At 38.5% G+C, this 21,873-nt stretch overlaps 1 protein-coding gene across 20 annotated transcripts in view; it reads right to left on the bottom strand.

Moving 5' to 3' along the window:
* LOC105463471 (SH3 domain containing 19) overlaps window positions 1-21,873 on the bottom strand; it is a 197,048-nt gene that overhangs the window by 91,596 nt on the left and 83,579 nt on the right. For 5 of the 20 annotated variants that reach the window (XM_011710564.3, XM_071092928.1, XM_011710566.3 and 2 more), the window contains exon 2: window positions 10,143-10,182. In XM_011710564.3, the coding sequence (XP_011708866.2) occupies window positions 10,143-10,182 (40 nt within the window). Of the gene's footprint in view, window positions 1-10,142; window positions 10,183-10,263; window positions 10,518-11,464; window positions 11,481-11,863; window positions 12,055-20,899; window positions 20,947-21,873 lie in introns of those variants that run through there. The other 15 variants (XM_071092929.1, XM_011710567.3, XM_071092934.1 and 12 more) reach the window with 8 other exon arrangements.

Below are 21,873 nucleotides of genomic sequence, written 5' to 3'. Positions count from 1 at the left end.
ATTAGTTGGAGTAAAACCATAACCTAAGGACAGACTGAGGGCCACAAAGGTGTATACAAATTTCACTTGACTACAGGCTGTTTAACCGAGATTCTGTAGAACTGTATAAACAACTACTTCTAAATTACACTGCAGAAAGGTAAATAACTAATATAAAATATAACCCAAGGGAAGAGAGGAAAGAATTAGGATGAAAAAAGTTTAAGGTCCAGGAGTTCCATGCGCCCTAGACTGCTGAGAAATGGGTGGCCAACATGCCCATCTTGAGAAAAAGCAATAAACACAGGACCAGCTGCTGTTCCAAAGTTAACTGCCTGCTGATAGTTTAATTTGAAACAACTTCAGAAAAGCCCCACACTAAGTACCATGGCAGTGGTAGACCAGCCAATAAAACTTTTCAATTACCCAACTGATACACCATATAAATGCTTCATTTTCATTCCCATCACACTAGGGAGAAATGCTAAAGTTACATTTCTGAAAACCACAACAAAACAACACTGTGTGTGTGTGTGTGTGTGTGTGTGTGTGTGTGTATTCTCTGCAGGACGACAAAAAAATGTTAATGGTCCTTTCACATCTTCCTTTGCAAAAGAATTTCCCGCCCACAAAACCTGTATACATTGAAATGTTTCACATTGTTTATGGCATTACAGATGCTGCAGCAAAAGTAATGTTTCTCTTATAGCTTAGAAAACATAATGCCAGAAAGTAATTACACACAGCCATAGTTTATAGAGGTACAGACATCAAAACATATGGTCAGGGAAATACTACAGAATTACAGTATTAAACTAACCTCAGCAGAGCATGGTATTTTGATAGATATACTTAGAAAAGAGAACAGCTAAAATAAATTAAATCTTTTGCTTTTAGCTAATCTATTTAAACCACAATGTGATGATAGTTAAGTGTCAAAATAAAATCTTCAACAACATCTTCATAAGATCAACAACAGGATACCAATGCAGAGAACCAAGACCCTTTCAAATTCTTTTTTTTTTTTTTTTTGAGATGGAGTCTCGCTCTGCCGCCCAGGCTGGAGTGCAGTGGCCGGATCTCAGCTCACTGCAAGCTCCGCCTCCCGGGTTCACGCCATTCTCCTGCCTCAGCCTCCCGAGTAGTTGGGACTACAGGCGCCCGCCACCGCGCCCGGCTAGTTTTTTGTATTTTTTAGTAGAGACGGGGTTTCACCGTGTTAGCCAGGATGGTCTCGATCTCCTGACCTCGTGATCCGCCCTTCTCGGCCTCCCAAAGTGCTGGGATTACAGGCTTGAGCCACCGCGCCCGGCCGACCCTTTCAAATTCTTAATGATATAATGATTGCTATAAGTTTTAACATCACCAACTATTAACTAGGAGTGTACTAAACTATGCGCTACAAACATTCTGCATGTTGTTTCAGTCTCTCCCTGTGCTGGGTGACATTGCAGGTCACACTATGGGGAGGGAAGTTGTAATGGGCTCTAGAGAACTTGGAACAGTACCAAACACCAGGAAGCTATCTGAGATTTGGGAAGAAAACAGACATGTACGGTATATAGTATTTAAAAACTTAAAGTAATTGTGAATGAAAACAAGAACTTAAAAAAATCTATCTTGGAAGAACAATAAAGGTTTTCCTACATATCTATACACAAAGATATGAACATAAAGATGCTTATTGCAACATCATTTCTAACTGCAATGAATTGGAAACAACCTAAATGCTATCAATAAAGGGCTGGTTAAATGAATTATAATAAGGTTACACTGGAAATTTTTATGCAGTAGTTAAAAAAATAATGAAGTGGAAACTGACATGGTAATACTTTCTAAATAAGTGAAAAAGGCAAATTGACAGAAATACATATATATGTATATATATAGATATACAAACATACATATAAGCACACATACTACACATACACACATATAGCCCCATTTTTTTCTAAATATTATTTAAATATATGCTATATATACACATAGAAAGCAGACTATGACAGACACTGAACCACCACTCCTAAGTCACCCATGGGATAAAGACAGACACCACACGTTTCTGTACTACTAAAAAATGTTTTCATGAGATACTCGTAGAACTCTTAAGTGACAAAAAGGAGACAAAAATTCTCAGAGAAATACAAGATGCTTCTGGTAAAAGGAGACATGGGAGCAGGACTATAAGTAGAGGTAAAATCTGAAAAGTGTTTAATCAATTGTTTTCTGAACATTCCTGACTATTTCCTCTATTTAATTTTTCTCTTTAAAAAGAATTCACTCAATTTTATACTCATGCCCTATAAAAACATCTTCTTCACTGTTATAGGATTCAAGGTCTCCTGATGGCATTTTTTAAAAAAAATTATGAAAATATGCAGAGTTTTTTTTTTTTTTCCTTTGTTAAGAGACAGGGCCTCAGTCTGTCACACAGGCTGGGATACAGTGGTGTGATCACAGTTCACCACAGTCTCAAACTCCTGGGCTCAAGCAATCCTCCTACCTTAGCCTCCCAAGCAGCTAGGACTATAGGCATGAGCCACCATGCCCAGCTAATTTCTAGGAGTTTAAAAAAGTATAGATAATACTGCAAATCCTATCACTTAGCTTAAGAAATAAAGCAGTAAAGATACACTTGAAGCTCCCTGTGGATCCTTTCCCGGCCCATCCATTTGATAATCAATATTCTAATTTCACTATTTATGACTTCCGCACATCTTTTCATACTTTTAGTACCTATATGTAGTCATAAAAATATACAACAAACAATGTATTGTTTGTGTTTTGCCATGTGGTCCTTGTTGGTAACAACTGTCCTGTTGTAATGTGAAAGCAACCCAAGATGATATGCAAATGGGCATGGCTGAGTTCCTATAAAATTTTAATTACAAAATGGTGGCAGGCCAGATTTGACCCATTTGCTGACCTCTGCTTTATATAAATGGTATTATACTGTATCTATCCTTCTACAGCTTGCTTCTGTCATCCAAAATTATGTTTATGAGATTTATCCATGTTCTCACATACTACATATCCTTAATTCAAACAGGGCTACTCTGAACTGACAAAGATTCTGAATCTCTTCCTAGTCCCATCTGTGTACTTCCTTGTAAAATCCAGTTTTGGCAGTAAGTCAGTTTAGCAAGAATCCTCATCTTCAATATCAGATTACTCTTAACACCTGATCAGGTTCAATCCCCCACCATCCTCCTGGTGATGTCTAATTACCCTGGTCTGACTTCAACAAGAATCCTATTATGTCAGCTTAGCCTTAATCCCCTTGATCCCCGATGTTTCCTCTCAGTAATTTTCTATCCACTGATCCCCACACCCTGCTCCTTTACTATAAATTCCCACTTGCTCATGAGTTGAGCCCGACCTATCTCCCCCATTGCAAAACCTCATTGCAGTTGTCCCTATACCTATCATGATGGTCCTGAATAAAGTCTTCCTTACAGTTGTACCAAATTACATACTCTCATATGTACTTGGTATTTTCAGTCTTTGAGATTTCTGTGCCAATTCCATGGAAGTGAAATGGTATCTCATTATCACGTTAGCGCACATCTTAATCCTAGCAAGGTGAAGAATCTTTTCCTATATTAACTGGTTACTTAGGTTTCATCTTTTATGTGTCCCCTACCCATATTTACTTGTCTTTTTCTTCCTTATACATAGTTTTTCTTTATCCTGGATACTAACTTTTGTCGCCTACGTGTACTGCACAGTCATTACTCCCCTTTTCACGTGCTTCTGATGTATTCATGTACATACATTTTAAATTTTCACATAGTCAGATTTATCAATCTTTTTCTTCATGGTTTGTATTTGCTGAACCTTAAGAACTCTACCTCATAAAGATATTCTTATACATTTCTTTAAAATGTTTCCATTTTACTTCTTTCATTTCTTTAGATTTTTATCTCATGTCGTAAGATAAATCAAATTCTGTGCAGATTAAAAATATGGATAATCAGTTATTCAAGCACCATCTGTTGACATCTGCTTTCCCTCACTGATCTGTAATGTTGCCTCTATCATATCACGTGACACAGAACTCTATGTATTCATCTATGTCTGCGGGCTCTTTAGTCTGCTTCAGCAACCTATTTCTATGTTTGCTGACAAAAAACTGTCTTAATTACTTACAAGAGTCCACCTCTCCTCTTTGATCTTCAAAATTGCCTTGGTTAGTCTTGCTCTTCCTTACACATTTTAGAATCACTTTGCTGAATTTCCATTTTCTTCTATGATGTTTTTTAAATTTTATTTTATTATTATTATCCTTTAAGTTCTAGGGTACATGTGCACAACGTGCAGGTTTGTTACATATGTATACTTGCGCCATGTTGGTGTGCTGCACCCATCAACTCGTCAGCACCCATCAACTCGTCATTTACATCAGGTATAACTCCCAATACCACCACCCTCCTCCCCCCTCCCCATAATAGGCTTCTATGATTTTTAATGAAATTTCATTTAATTTTATTAATGGATATCAAAGGGGATTATGACAGCTGACTGTAAGAAGGCTTTAGGGAGGCCAAGATTCAAATGACAATTTTTGAGAAATAGAGTTAAGGTTCTTTGTTTTGCCACCTTCTTTTTTTGCTTCTGTAAAATATTTCCTTGTAGTAGGTAAAACATTTGAGATGAATTAGGTGGTAATTCAGACCCCTAAGTCATCAAGATCTATTATTTAGAGCTGGTGGGGTGGTAAAAAGAGCTCTTAATTTTCTGTTCGTGGCACTGACTGCCATAGGGCTTAACATTCTTATTATCTTTAGCTCCTACTTCCCTCTAATTAGTTTCCCAAACTGCCATTCCATGGTACTTTTTTCTAGATGTTATTAATAGCTATGTCTGGGAAAAGAAGTTATAAATTCAACTAAATTTTCAAATGGGTGTGTAGTATAGCTCTCACTTGGAGTTTTATAATGTACTTGAGTGTATCAAAGACTCTGAGGAGCATCACAGTAAAGAAATATGTCTAATTTTCTTTAACTCGCCATTTCATAAGCTTTTCTGCATATTAACACTTATTTCTTGACATACTGATTAATAATCTACAGAAGAGAGTTCTGTGGGACATCAATTTGGGAAATGGTGTGTTTAAACTAATAAGGTTGAGACAAGAACAACTTAGATATTTCTCACATGTATATCAATCAATCGGCAGCAAGCAAATCAACATCAAAACAAAGTAATCAAAAAACACCCAGGATGCCTTTGGCTTGGGGTCTTGGTGTTGGCCTACATGTGATAAAACTTTTCCTTTAACTTGACAAGAATTATGTTTTCCTTCTTAGTCTAGCACTGAAGTGAAAGAACAGGCAGACGTCCCAGATTTATTCACCTCTTACTATGAAAGCTATAGGAGTGCGTGGTCTCTAAAAACACAAACAAGAGAAATGCATTTCTGTTATCCCTGCGGGGCTTTGAGCCCATCATTCTTGTTGCTGAGTGGCCTGAGAACCGAAAAACATACCAAAATTAAATGACTTTTTGTTTATATTTTCTTCTTTCTGCTCTGTTGATGCAGCAGGTATTAATCTGCTTGATGCACTGCTGGCCTGGCAGGGTAGCCCTGCTCAGCTGAGGATGGCAGGAGAAGAACAGGTCACCGCCAATGTCAGTAGATACCCTGGACAGAAAACGAAGGCCTTTCCTGAAAAAAACATTTCCCCTTTCTTATAGGGCATTACTTCTTGCTGTTGTAACACACATATCCAATAATAGTTGTGGGCGAGCTTTTGAGAGTCAGGTTCTTCCTGATTTGCAAGGGAAAAATACTGCCATTTCCCTTTCTCTCCTCAAAATACCTTTGGCATTTATTTATTCAACAGTTATTTATTGTTTATTGTGGGCCAGGCAATCTACTAAGTGCCAGGGTTACCAAGACCAGTAACACAGTACTAAAGAACTTGTTTATACTAAAGTATAAATAAGAGATTAAAAATACAGAGAATACTTTCCGAATACCCTCAAAAGTACCACAGCATTGCCTAAAATATAACTGTAAAGACTGGGAACTTCACTTTAGGGTCAATAGATTCTCAGAGATTGGGAGTGTAAGTCCACAATAATGGACCCTACATCAACCTGGAGACTTCTTCTGATATTCTATTGTATCCTTAGCCAGAATAGAGACTCACAAGAGATATTTATTGGCTATTAGTGTGCAAGGAGCTGGAGCCATCTAGAATAATGACTTAGCCATGCGTCAATCTTCTCTATTTTTATTTCCAGTGCTAGCTTGTTTAGCTTTTCTTTGACAGTATTACTTCACAGAGTAGCCCATTCCATTTTTGACCAGCTCTGTCAGGAAATTCTTCCTCATTTTGTGTAGAAATATATCTCCCTCCAAGTTCCACCCACAGAGGTGCATTCCGTCCTCCGGGACTCCCAGGAACACACACAACAGTTCTCTCCACTGTTTCTTTCTATTTTGAAATTTTCATGTCTACAAAAAAGCTGAAGAAACAGTATAAGTAACACCGATATGCCTTTCATCTATTCACCAATTATTAATAGTTTCCAATATCTGCTTCTTTATTGCTCATCCTGGGTTTTTTCCCCCTGAATTGAGATTTAGTTGCTAACATAAAACTCTATCACCCTTATATTAATACTTTGGTATATATCTCCTAAGAATCACATTCTCCTGCATAATGACATTTCTATTCTACACCTTAAAAAGTAATGTTTAATAAAATATTATTTAAAATAACATCCATGTTTAAATTCTCTCCTCCCCAACCTTTTTTAAAGTTGGGACTTTTTAGTCCTAGATTTTTTTTTTTTAATTCACATATTAGATTTGGTTGTCAATATATCTTTGGTCTCTCTCTCTCTCTCTCTCTCTCTCTCTCTCTCTCTCTCAAGACAGAGTCTCACTCTGTTGCCCAGCCTAGAGTGCAGTGGTGTGATCTTGGCTCATTGCAACCCCCGCCTTGGCCTCACAAGCAGCTAGGATTACAGGTGTGGACCATCATGCCCAGCTAACTGTTAGTAGAGACGGAGTTGGCCATCGCGTTGGCCAGTCTGGTCTTGAACTCCTGATCTCAAACGATTCACGTGCCTTGGCCTCCCAAAGTGTTGGGATTACAGGCGTGAGCCACCGCGCCCGGCCTCTTTGGTCTCCTGTTATCTGGAATATTCTCCCAGCATTTTTTTTTTCCCTAGGACTACTACATAAGTGTACTACTTATCTCACTAGTGATAATATACATGTTGACCACTTGATTTAGATGGTGACCACTAGGTCTCTCCATTGAAATGGTAAATTTTCCCCCTTTGCAATTAAAAATTGATCTATGGGGTGATATTTTAACAACTTTTCCCAATAACCTTTTCTTCTTCTTTTTTTTTTTTTTAACAGCAGCTGGTATCTTTTGGTTTCCCAACAACTTTTTACAGAAGTTTTAGCTGCCACTGATGATCTTTGCCTGCATCAACTATTACTTTGAGAATTACAAAATGATGATTTTCTAAGTTCTGTCATTTCTTCTACATGGGATCCATTATCATCATTTTTTTGGATACTGAAATTACCCCAAAATTTGGCCAGTGAAAATCCCTTGATGCTACCATCTCTCTTTTCAACATGACCCCATTAGTTGAGCACTTCCTAGCTTTCTACCACAACTAGATGTCCAGGATCATCTTGATTTTCCCTTAGCTCAGACCCAGAATCTGCCATTCCTCCAGCGGCCAGGGTTCCTCTTAGTAGGGAACAGTATTTATTAGGAAGAATTCTGCTAGTTTCCTCCACGTATCAGCCTCTGGGTGTTTGAAGTCAGTTATCATTTCCATCCCATGCACTTCCCCAAACTTCTACATCTGGGTTAAGTTCTCCCAATTCCTCACACCAGTCTTCCTATGGTTTAGCTTTGACTTTTATCTTACTCTTCTTTTTCATCTTCCCTGTCCCAACTCCGCTGCTATATTCTAGACCAGTGGTCCCCAACCTGACTACGCATCAGAATCACTGTTTAATATACAGATTTTGAGGATTCATTCGAGACTTATTAAACAGAATCTCTGGGGTGGGGCATGGGATTCTGTTTTGTTTTTTAAGGTCCCCATGTGGTATCTATATAGCCAATCCACTGCATACTTAAAATTTTCAAGGTCTTATGGACCCTGAATTGAATGGAATATCAAAAACATGATCTAGGCCGGGTGCAGTGGCTCATGCCTATAATCCCAGCACTATGGGAAGCTGAGGCGGGTGGATCATGAGGTCAGAAGATCGAGACCATCCTGGCTAACACGGGTGAAACCCCATCCCTACTAAACACACAAAAAATTAACCAGGTGTGGTGGTGGGCGCCTGTAGTCCCAGCTACTTGGGAGGCTGAGGCAGGAGAACGGTGTAAACCTGGGAGGTGGAGCTTGCAGTGAGCCGATATTGCGCCACTGCACTCCAGCCTGAAATACAGAGCGAGACTCCGTCTCAAAGAAAAAAAAAAAGTATGATCTAGAGCTACCACTTTTAGACTGAACACTAAACTTCTTTCAGTGTAATCAAATCAGTGCAGACTTTTTTGGGGGAAGGTAGACGTAATGACATAAGATTTTTGATTCATGGTGAATTTATGAAGAACTAAGTCCTTCAGACTTTTTCAAAAATATTGCTAAGTCACATCTCCCTTATCTTTTTATGTTCCACTGGTGTTTCATTCTAAGGATTTGCATTTGCACCTATTAAAATTCATATTGCTCAGTTCAGTCCAATCTTCAGAATGTCAAAGTTCTTAGGGATCCTGTTTTTACCATCCTAAGTATTTTTTACCCTTCCAACTTTATGTCACTCACAGTTAAGCATGCTGTCAAAGTCCTTTCTCTAACATTGCCTTATTTTTATTTTTAACAGAGATGAGACAGTGTTTTGCTATGTTGCCCAGGCTAGTTGTGAGCTCCTGGGCTCAAGCGATCCTCCTGCCTCAGCCTCCCAAGTAGCTGTGATTACAGGTGTGAACCACCATGCCTGGCTGCTATTTTTCTTTAGGTATCTAAAATAAAAGAATCTTATGAACTGTTTAATGATTATGGTGGTAGATACATAATTGTACATGCCTGTCAAAACTAATAAGATTATACACAAAAAAGAATGAATTTTAACATATGTAAATTGTACCTGGAAAACAAAAATCAGTCAATATTCTAAATATCCAGCTATATTCTTCTCTCAGATTAGGTCTCACTAACTTATTTTGATTGACAATTTCTGCAAAATGCATTGCTATTCTAAGTAATGAAATGTTTATAGATTTTATATTTTTATTGATTGAGGTCAATGAGGATTTGGTTTACCAAAGCAGTCAACCCAATGAGTACATTAACAATTCCCACAACATAAAATATTTTTAAAAGGTGGTGGAATGTGGAACAAAAAGAAATAAATATTAGAAAAATTATAATCTTTCATAGTACTGGGTTAAAAATATTAAATATAGCCTGTCAGTCCTGCCTATGAGAAGTCAGACAGTATTTCATCTCTAACTTTGACAAGGATTTTTTAATGTACTCTTCAGTGTCAGAGAATTCTAATGAAATACACTCAGTGTGGTTGAGAGCTTAAGTGATACAACCTTCCCCGCCACTTGAAATACCTAACAAAAATATAAAATAATCCATTTGAATATATATACACACATATAATCTAAAAGTCTAGAAAGAAACGTACCAAAATTTTAGCAATAGCCAGCCATCGCTGGCTGATGGAAGGCAGTCTGGGTTTTGTTTTGTTCTGCTTTTTTCATGCTCTGTATTTTTAAAATATCTTTTAAATTTCTACAGTGAGCCTATATTCATTTTATGATTAGGAAAACAGCAATACACACTTATAAAAATACTGGTTACAGGGAGGGGAGGAAAATAAGTCACAAAAATAAAGAAATGAGAGTAAAATAATTTTTATGAAAATATATCTGTCACTGATAGGAATTCTTAAAAAAAACATGTTTTCCAGGTAGTCAATAGTTTTATATGAAATTTTTATTCAGAGAACGAACAAGATTTCCCTTATGAAGCTTCTCTGAATGCCACAGAAGATTCCAATAGACAGTAACTCTAAAGAGGACACTTACATTGCCTCCCAACAATACTTTTCAAATAAGAAACTTTATACAGAATTATTAGATACTGTAAATTCATACCTTGAAGAACGGTGTTCTGGTTTATTTCGTTCGTTGCGATCTGTAGAGAAAGAAGATGGTTACATGTGAAAATGTTCTTTAAAAGCTCTGGAAAGAAGTTTTTAAATACCAGCTGCCATACCATTAGATTTCACAAAGGACTGTTCAAAGGCAGTTGTGTCTTCCTAACTATAAGGCTCTTCATTACAGTTCGCCTGACAGAGGCAGAAAAGACACAACGAAGGACAGGCATAAAAGCTTATGGTTTGTTAAAATCATCTACCTGGAAAACGTATCGTTACATGTATTATTTCATTTTAAAAGATCTTTCCCGTGCTAAATACTTTGCTAACACTAGAAGAGATTTAGCTAAGGAAAGAAAGCAAGGAAACTGCAAAGCCACAGATTACTCAGCTCAAAAAAATCATTCCATGAATCATGGTTGGCAGAAGCTTCTAACAGAATGGGGAGGGGGAAAAAATGAACAGTCAGCTACAACATCTGCAAATACTAAGACCAATACAGCTTCACCCTTAACTATCTATCACCCAGAATGTTTCAGAAGTTGGATTTCAATGTTTCTCCAGTAATTAGATATAATGTGCCCTCCATATAAAATTTTTGATTGTCACAACTGGGAAGAAGGGAGCTCTTCATGGGTAGAAAGCAGGAATGTTGCTAAAGGTCCTACAATGCATAGGGCAGTCCCTTTCACCAAAAGAATTATCTCATCCAAAATGTCAGTAGTGCAGAGGTCAAGAAACCCTGCTATAGGGTAAGAAATAAGAGCACAGATGCTTGAACTTTTCAAAAGTGCCTCTCTAGACTGCTGTAAAATGCTATTAATCAACCTTGAGACTATCATATATAAGAGAAATAATCATAAAACCCACAGGTTGTCTTTTTTGAATCTGAATAACAATTTTTCCTCCACTATATGCTTAAGATTTAAAAATAAATGAAGTAAAAGGCCACAGTGTTATGCAAAAATAAACAATGTAAAACAATATACAAACCACAACATATCCTAAGCAATGACTTTAAGAAAAAATCCTATGGAATATTATCAAAATACAGTTTTCTATAGTATCTTCTGAATTAATGCTAACAAGATAGAATTTAATGGCAACGTAAAGATTAGACAGGAATTCTTTTAGTTTTTCCTTAATTTTATTGCTGGTGGAACAGAATAAGAGGATTATGAAACATACTCTAAAACTTCTAGAAAGAAATATGGAAGAAAAGGAATAGGATTTATACAGTTAAACATATGTAACAATTCTTTCTGAATGAGTTCATAATAAAAAAGAAATGTTTGTCAAAGCCAAAGAGTTAGTACTCACGAAAACACTGTTCTCTGAAAGACTAGTAAGTAAAAAGATCCACAATAAAGCATGTCTGCTTAGATATAATGCTTTCCAAACACAGAGTGTTAGCACATTTCTGGTTCCAATTTCTCTACACTGTGACTTAGTATTACTGCAGCTTTTAAAACTTTTCTGTTTTAATTTAACTTGGTTTTACTCCTCCCTTAAATGAAAATATCATGTTTTTCATTTGATGAGCATTAAGATTTTAAAGTCATAGTAACGCAGGGCACATTTACGTCATTTCTTTCAATCATTCTTCTCCAGTTTTTAGCCTGCTAACTTCGCTACAAAAATGAAGTATAATGTCTCAAAGTAAAGCCAGAAACTGAATACAGATTAGCTATCCTCATATAACAAAGCAACAACTCTTACCTGTGGCTAAAGTCGAGCTAAAACTCTGTCCAGAACATCATTTGCTGTGGCTGTGATCCTAGCTTCATAGTTTATTTAGGCATGTAATAGCAAATTTCCCCACTAATCTTCCTAGTGGTACAACACACAAGAGGAAGGGAGAAACAGAGTCACGATGCGTGTAAACAAGACTCAGTATCCAAGGGCTTCCCTCCAGGGCCTGTTCTGATTGGCAGATGTGCTATGACCAGTCTGCACAGCTGGAATGTGGCCACTCAGGAAGCAAATGGCTCATAGCTCTCCTTCATTCTTGGTTAAAACAGGAAATTCTACAGTCATTTTTACACTTTCTGCTCTAAGAAAATACGAATGCCTTCTCATAGCACTTCTCTATTGAACCAGTAATTAAAATTCAAGAAAAGACTTGATTATCTGCTGGGGGAAATTTTAAAAATTTTCCCCCAAATTCACTATTAGTGTTATCTGTGTTACATTCCTGTGTAAATATAGATACACAGTACTTATAAAATGTTACTCCTAAGAACTCATATAGTTGATAATCTGAGGGTAAGGGTAAATTATCCATTACTCACAATATTTCCCATCCCTCACCTCTTGACAATGAAAAACAAATTGAAACACATGTTCTTGGCTTGATCTTTTCCCTCAAAGTATACAAATATTTTGATTTCACATTTTGCCATAGAGCCATATTTTAGCTTAATACATATAAATAATGGTGTGTGTGTGTTGCGTATCTGTGTGTCTTATCTACTTATACTTTTTCATATACTTACATTTTAAACAAAGTAATTTTCATGACAGTCAAGATTATTGTGCAATTGTCAAGAAATATATTAGCAGAAATAAATTTTTGGCAAAATAGTAAGTGGTTATTATTTTGTTCCAAAAGCCAAGACTGAACAAAACAAATCACGAGGGTGGATTCAGAATCTGCTTTCTTGCCAACAATAACAAAACATTTGGATAAAATCCCCTTAAGAATGAGAACAGATCTACAGCAAACATGGAAATTTAATTTGGCTATATAGAGTGCTTTAAGTGTATGGATTTTCTTTCAAACCAAATACTCTTCAGCACATTCTCCGAATTTTTTCTTTTTTCTTTTCTTTTCTTTTCTTTCTTTCTTTCTTTTTTTTTTTTTTTTTTTTTTTTTTTGAGACAAGGTTTCGCTCTGTACTCCAGGCTGGAGTGCAGTGGTGCAATCACGGCTCACTGCAGCCTTGAGCTCCTGAGCTCAAGTGATCCTCCTATCTCAGCCTCCCAAGTAGTTGAAGTAGTTAGGATTACAGGTACATGCCACCATGCCCAGCAAATTAATTTTTTTTTTTGTAGAGACAGGGTCTCCCTATTTTGCCCGGGCTAGTCTCAAACTTCAGGACTCAAGCGATCCTCCTGCCTTGGCCTCCCAAATTGTTGGGATTGCAGGTATGAGCCACCATGCTCAGCCTTCCAATTTTTTAGAGTTTCCAATTTTCAAATAATTGGGGAAGAATATTTCTAAAGCTTTTCTGAACTTCCGCATATTTAGAAATCATATGAATAACTTTCTGGCCCAAAGTCTCACCATTTCTATGAAAAAAAGAGTTATTAAAAATAAAATGCCTTAACTCTAAAATTTGCCAAATGCTACACATTTGCTATGGATGATATACTTATTCCAGGGGCCCGCCCAGCAGAGCATGATGGTTTAGGTCACTCAAAGACCAGCAGGACATTCTCAGTGTGAGGGTAGCCATGGCTGGGTAACCATGTAATGGTTTTGTAGATATGTATGACAGACACACACATACACACACACACACACACACCCCTCTTGTATTCCTTGTCCCTCTCATCCATGCCTCATGGTTAACAACGCTAACTGAGGAATAGAAGAGTACTCTGTAAGTAGAACAAAGCCAGAAAATAAGGCAGAGGCTGGGCGCCATGGTTCACACCTGTAATCCCAGCACTTTGGGAGGCTGAGGTGGGTGGATCACCTGAGGTCAGGAGTTTGGGACCAGCCTGGCCAACACGGCAAAACCCCATTTCTACCAAAAATACAAAAAAATTAGCTGGGCGTGGTGATGCACGCCTGTAATCTCAGCTACTCAGGGGGCTGAGGTGGGAGGATCACTTGAGCCCGGGAGACAAAGTTTGCAGCGAGCCAAAATCACGCCAATGCATTCCAGCCTGGGTGACGGAGTGAGACTCTGTCTCAAAAAAAACCCAAAAAAACAAAAAACAAGGCAGAGCTGGCACAAAGACTGTTGGTTGTATATGTATAAATGCTGTGAGGAAGATGTGAGGGATGCAGTGGGGGAACCCATGGTTTGTCAAGGGGACTGAAGAACAGTTAGGAAAGTGGTAGGATGTTATCATGGGTTAAGGACTCTGTGTAAGAACTCCAGATTATCCATGTTTTCTTTTCATGTCAACTTGGTTCCATGTAATCTAGACACATGATTCCAATGTTTATGTATTTAGGTGTTATACCACTTATGCAGAAATGGGCCCCTGTTCTGGCAGGGACAGCTTTTGGGTACGGCTATGCAGATCCTACTGATGTGGAACCATTCAGGGTGATTCTGACTCTAACAACACTTTGAAATGGAAATGACAAAAATGCAAATGCCATCTTTGCTTTGATTAAAACTAAGAAGAATAGCCAACTCGGAGCTTATTAGAATCTGTTGTAAGACATTCAGGCTTTGATGATTTAGCTTTGATCACTTAACTGGAGAGAAAAATCAAACCCCATTGGGTAGGGACTTACTTTACTAACTTAAGTTGGAAATGAAAGACCTGAAATCATTCTTTGAAATTAGGGGGGAGGCTCAGTCTATATGAATGAATATACACAGATATACTCACAATGGAGTAAGAAGTGGTTTAAAGTGAGTCTATCTTTTTTTTTTTTTTTTCTTTAATTGAGACAGAGTCTCACACTGTCGCCCAGGCTGGAGTGCAATCGGCTCACTGCAACCTCTGCCTTCCAGGTTCAAGCGATTCTTCTGCCTCACCTGGGACTACAAGTGCATGCCACCACACCCAGCTAATTTTTGTATTTTTAGTAGAGACGGGGTTTCACCATACTGGCCAGGCTGGTCTTGAACTCCTGATCTCATGATCTCGGCCTCCCAAAGTGCTGGGATTAAAGGTGTGAGCCACCGCGCCCGACCAAAGTGAATCTCTTATATCTCATCTTGGCATATCAAAATATCTTTAGCAGGAGCATTACCAATGAAGTGATTCTGCAGCATACTCCCAAGCATTACTGTTAAGTTCCAGCTTGGGAGTATATATAGTAGATATCATTTTTAAAATATGGATGAACCCTACATAAACCCTTTGTGCCATTCAGAATTAACTAAAGGCTCCTTGGGGCTGAAAAGGAATTATTTGCAGCAGCAATGTCATTACATCTTTACTTATGACAAGCAGAATAAATAAAACAATGAATTCATCCATTATAAGACAAAAGATACCCAGTGTTCATACATCTTACTCTGGTGATTCTTTAGAAGATTGCATAATTGATTCCAAACAAATAGAACATGGATGGGATTTTACTTATCAGATATCAAAATTTCAAATACTTTTCTAAACACTTTAAATGGTTCTTATATTTAGAGAGAGAAAACTGCAAATATATATATATAAATATATATTTCAAGTATATACTTCAAGCATATATATATATATATATACACACACACACACACTTGAAAAGAAGGCAGTGCTCATTCTACAAAGTTACTGACACCAACTAATATGAATCCACCTCTGCTTTCTATTTGACAGCCTTGTTTAGGTGTGTCTCCAAACAGATTTTTATTTATATTTGAGATTCCCACAGTGATGGCCTATTCTTTAAATGAGAGCTTTTCAATAAATATGTATTTGTTGTTGCTGAACTAACACATTGTTGAACTTAAGTCAGAAAGTTCCTCCTCTCTTGGTTAAAAAAGCTAAGAAATTAAAGAGGGTCTCTGTCAGTTACCACGGCAGGGGAGAAATAAGACATGTGACAGAGAAGTTTACATGGCTGCTGCTGCCCACACTTCTATGGATAAATGGGAAAGTCTGGTCTACAGCACTATCAGTGCTGACACCATTCATTAATTAAGATGCCTAAATTCATTACAATTCATTAAAATGCAGTAACCTAATCACCCAGGAAGGGAAGAATTGATTGGAGATGGAAAGGAAGTTTTTTCAAACAAGAATTTATGTCTTGGCTGGGTGTGGTGGCACATGCCTGTAATCCCAGCACTTTGGGAGGCTGAGGTGGGCGGATCACTTGAGGTCAGAAGTTCAAGACCAGCCTGGCCAACATGGCGAAACCCTGTCTCTACTAAAACTACAAAAATTTGCTGGACATGGTGGTGCACATCTGTAATCCCAGCTGCTTAGGTGGCTGAGGCAGGAGAATCGCTTGAACCCCAGAGGTGGAGGTTGCAGTGAGCTGAAGTCACGCCACTGCACTCCAGCCTAGGGGATGGAGCAAGACTCTGTCTTAAAAAAAAAAAAAAAAAAAAGAATTTATGTTTCAACAAAGAAGCAGACTATCTCTGGAATGTTTTCTCCTTCCCATCCCTACTGTTTTTACCCTCATTTTAGGTTCTCATCAGCACTGTCTGGACTCTTAGGTCCTGACTGGATTTTCTGGCCCCAGTTTCTTCCCCTTCAACCCAATCATATTGCTGGTCAAATAAATCTAGGCCTCAGAAAAAGTATAAATCACTTAGATCTTGAGAGGATTAAATGAGATAATGCCAGTGACATTCTTAGCACCCTGTCTGTACACTTAAGCATACCACAAACGTCAGCTGCCATCATGTTGTTAAAAGGCCAGCTATTAACTAGTTGTAGCAAATGATACTGCATCATAGTGACTGTACAAGTTACTTAACCTCCTTAAGCCTCAGTTTTCTCATCTACAAAATGGGAAAATACTATCCTTATGGAGCTTTTATGAGGATAAATGAATTAAAGGGTATGACAGGTTTAGCTCAATATCTAGACTATCAATTCTAGGACTCTCATTCTGTGACTACCACTCTTAGTATCTTTAATGCATGGCTCAAGAACCACCTTCTCCATGAAGCTGTCCCTGATTCCTCTCTCTCTTCAGCATCCTTGTATTCATTTCTTATTGCTGCTGTACCAAATTACCACAAATTTAGCAGCTTAAGATAACAAAAATGTATTATCTTAAAGTTCTAGAGGCCAGAAGTCAAAATGAGTATCACTAGACCCATTAATGTGGGGGTCCTCAACCCCTCTGCCATGGACTAGTACCAGTCCATGGCCCGTTAGGAACTGGGCCGCAGGGCAGGAAGCAAGCAAGAATTACTGCTGGAGCTCCGCCTACTGTCAGATAAGCATCCACATTAGATTCTCACAGGAGAGTGAACCCTATTGTGAACTGCACATGGGAGGGATCTAGGGTTTATGCTCCTTAAGAGAATCTAATGTCTGATGATCTGTCACTGTCTCCCATCACCCCCAGATGGGACCACCAGCTCAGGGCTCTCACTGATTCTACATTATGGTGAGTTGTATAATTATTTCATTATATATTACAATGTGATAATAATATAAAGTACACAATAAATGTAATATGCTGGAATGATCCTGAAACCAGCCCTCTGCACCTGGTCCATGGAAAAATTGTCTTCCATGAGACCAGCCCCTGGTGCCAAAAAGGTTGGGGATCACTGCATTAAGGTGTTTGCTAGGCTATAATCCCTTTGGATGCTCTGGGAGAGAATCCATTTCCTTGCCTTTCACAGTTTCCTGAGGTCACTTGCATTCCTTGGCTTGTTGTCCTTTCCTCCAATAGTGTAGCATTTAAAAATCTCTTTATGACTCGGCTGGGCGCAGTGGCTCAAGCCTGTAATTCCAGCACTTTGGGAGGTCGAGACGGGTGGATCACGAGGTCAGGAGATCAAGACCATCCTGGCTAACACGGTGAAACCCCGTCTCTACTAAAAAATACAAAAAAAAACAAAAAAAAAAAAACAGAAAAAAACTAGCCGGGCGAGGTGGCGGGCGCCTGTAGTCCTAGCTAATGTAGTCCCAGCTACTAGGGAGGCTGAGGCAGGAGAATGGTGTGAACCCGGGAGGCGGAGCTTGCAGTGAGCTGAGATCCGGCCACTGCACTCCAGCCTGGGCGACAGAGTGAGACTCCGTCTCAAAAAAAAAAAAAAAATCTCTTTATGACTCTGGTTTCCTCATCTACCTCCCTCTTCTACTTTAAAGGACTCTTATGATGACACTGAGTACACCAGGATAATCCAGAATAATCTCCCTATGTCAAGTTGATTCACAACCTTAATACTCCTTTGCCATGAAATGTGACACATTTGCAGGTTCCAGGGATTACGATGTGGACATCTTTGTGGGGCGGGGGATAGCATCATTCTGCCTAACCACACCCTATCTGAACTCTCAGACTGTCCGTCTATAGCACTCACTTCACACTAAGCATGATAGTGTGCACTGCTGTTTAAGGTTTTGGGCATGTGTCTGTCCCCTTTATCTAAGCAGTGTCTGATGTAGGCAGGGTCTCTGTGTTAGACTCTCACAGTCAGTACTCTGTAAATGTTTGTTCATAATGGTACTATCCAATGCCCTCCCATTTCCTTTTCTGCCCTGCATCCTTTATGCTATAGTTGGTTCATGGATATATCCAATATTGCTGCAAATGATGTGCCTTCTTAAGAATTACCATACATTTTTGACTTTTTAGAAATACAATAGTGATTTTAGTGTCAACTTTCTCCTAAAACAATTCACATTTGGTCTATTCTTCTGCTGAACATAGTCCTCGCCAAAACAAAAAACGAACAGGAAAACACTACGGCACATTTGAACTGGAAGAGAAACCAGCTATTTGGTGACAGGCTGCTAATTCTTTTTAATAGTTCTTCTTCGAAATGGTTCAAATGAATCATTTTGATTGTTGAATTCAACTGACTATTGAATCAGGCTTTTAATGATTTGGGGTTCTTATGTTAGTTGTTTCAGAGATGAAAAATCAAAGCCACCATCTGTATTGCCCCTTTTTACCCCAGGGTGAATTTGGTAGAGACTTTAGGAAAATGAACATTTAATCAGTGTCACCTGGGTCCTGGGAAGGCAGGGAGGGGAGCAGCAAGGGAAGCTGGCTTAGAGACAGGGGGTCATCAACCCTTCCTGCTGCTCCCTCCTCAAGCTCCTTAATGATTCCCTTGCCTTACTTTCTTACCTCTTTTTGTTACTTTCATACCTCTTTTTGTTACAAAATATTTTTCAGTAAGCAAAATTTGTGATTTAAGGAGGGATAAAAGGACCTTTTAGTTCTCTATCAAATTCAAAATATTGGGCCATTCCTAAGGGTTTTTCTGTTTTTTGGTTTTTGTTTTCTTTCCAAGTTTTTTTTTTTTTTTTGAGACAGGGGCTCACTCTGTCACTCAGGCTGGAGTGCAGTGGTGCAATCTTGGCTCACTGCAGCCTCGACCTCCTGGGCTCCGGAGATCCCACCTCAGCCTCCCCAGTAGCTGGGACTACAGGTGTGTGCCACCATACCCGGGTAATTAAAAAAACTTTTTTTCCTGTAGACATGGAATCTTACTTTGTTGCCCAGGCTGGTCTCGAACTCCTGGGCTCAAGTGATCCTCCTACCTCAGCCTCCCAAACTGCTGAGATTACAGGCATGAGTCACCACCCCCGGCCAACTTTTATTTTAGGTTCAGGGGTACATGCGCAGGTTTGTTACATGCGTCAAAGGGATTTGGTGTACAGATTATTTTGTCACCCAGGTAATGAGCACAGCACCCAACAGGTCGTTTTTCAATCCTCCCCTTCCTCCCACCCTCCACCCTCAAGTAGGCCCTAGTGTCCATTGTTCCTTCTTTGTGTCCAAGTGTACTCAATGATTAGCTGTCACTTTTAAGTGAGAACATGTGGTATTTGGTTTTCTGTGGGTTTTTAATAAGGATCATAAATTTAACCTGGAAAAAGATATGCTATAAGAAAGGCAATCTGAAAAAGTGACCTAATAACAGATTGCTTTCAGTGTTTCTCACATTACAATAACCTCTCAAAATCCTGCAATTAAAAAAATTTATTTAACTTTGTTTAACACATTCCCCTAACTAATCTGAGGATAAAACATTTCTTACAGGCTGGGTGCGGTGGCTCGCACCTGTAATCCCAGCACTTTGGGAGGTTGGGAGGTGAATCACATGAGGCCAGGAGTTCAAGACCTAGCGTGGCCAACATGGTGAAACCCCGTCTCTACTAAAAATACAAAAATTAGCTGAATGTGGTGGTGCATGTCTGTAATCCCAGCTACCTGGGAGGCTGAGGCATGAGAATTGCTTGAACCTGGGAGGCGGAGGTTGCAGTGAGCTGAGATCATGCCATTGCACTCCAGCCTGGGTGAAAGAGCAAGACACTGTCTCAAAAAAAAAAAAAAAAAAAAAAAATTTCTTACAAAATCAGTTTGGATCAGACTTAGTATCTGGTACCTAAGCATAGACAATATTATCTCATTATCACCATCCGCTCTCCCAGGAAACCAAAGTCCCTTATACAGAGCTTAGTCTTAGTCATCTCCATGTCCAGCACCAGGCCTGACCCATAGCTACCACTTCTCAAATGAATTGAACTCCAACTGCTATAGGGTCAGGTACAGGCTCCAAGTGCCAAAGGGAGTGGGAAGCAAAGATAAATCAGTCTCCCCTCCAATCCAATCAGGCAATCAGGTCACAAACCTTTTAAGATCTTTTAAGATTATATTAATTATACATTTTCTTTAATTCTATCACTTACATATCTTTGATTTTGCATTGCTTAGGTTAATTTGTACATCTCAGAATTACAGGTTTCACAAAGAAGGTCAGCACCAATTGCTTACCATCTCCAGGTATCTACTACTGGGGTGTGCCTGCAGTGGAAAATCAATAAATATTTCAGTATGACAATCTACGTAGATGTTAAAAGCAGGAACTCTACATCAGACAGGCCTTGTTTTGAGTTCTTGCTTCACTACTTATTTATTACCTGAAGGACCGCAACAAACTGACGTCTCTAAGCTTCAGGGTCCACATCTGTAAAAGGGGGAATAATAGTAATACCCATCTCATCAAACTGAATGAGGATTAAATGAATAAAGTTATATAAAGGGTAGTATATTTGCTATGAATAAGTGCTCAATAAACATCTGCTATTATGATGATAGTATCAGGAATACAGAATATTTAGCAAGTTCATAATATTGTGGGGAGAATTACCTAAAAGGGTAATTTTCCTTTGTCTAACAGGGATTTCTTAATCTGTAGGATTTTTCTTTCTTATTACTGGTCAGGAGGACAGCAATGTACTAAAAGTAATTTTTAAACCTTCCCTTATTCAATGATTCAGCCTATTTTTCCTTCTCTTCTTTCCCTTCCCAGCCCTTCTGAACCAGGGGCTATTACGAAAATTAATAAATCTGATTCTCATTTTCCCACTGTAGCCTCCGGCAGAAGTAATAAATAAGCCCTAAAAGTAAGCAGAAGAGGGAGAAAGAGAGCTAAAAGGCAGACAGATAAACTGTGCCGACCAGAGATCACCATCCCTTCCATTCTCCCTAATGTCTTCCCTCATTCCTAGTTCCTCATGTGGGTTTTAGTCCTCACTGTCATTTTTTAAGACTTAAGAGAAGAGTCCCCAAATGAATTTTCTGAATAGGATGAATGAGTGGCATAAAGCAAGGAACTGGATAGATTAAATGTAAATTTTTTATCTATTTATGAAATTACCAGAATCTCTGATATTTCATGGTAGTATGGAATCCTTAGACAATAATACAGAAAACAAAAATTAAAAGTATTATTTCAGGTGCCAAAGGATGAATACCATCTCTGTACATTGGTTTTCAGCTGTTAAGGGTAAAAATAAAGATTTTATTTTCTTTAAAGGGCAAAAGTCCCACTTTTTACTGTCTTTTCTTCTATTAGTTTTGTTTGTGCCACAGAGCTCATAACATAAAGTTA

Source organism: Macaca nemestrina, chromosome 3 (genome assembly GCF_043159975.1).
Source record: "Macaca nemestrina isolate mMacNem1 chromosome 3, mMacNem.hap1, whole genome shotgun sequence".
Lineage (NCBI taxonomy): Eukaryota > Metazoa > Chordata > Mammalia > Primates > Cercopithecidae > Macaca > Macaca nemestrina.
The sequence above is the reverse complement of the archived record's forward strand: the minus strand, read 5'-3'. Positions and strand labels throughout refer to the sequence as shown.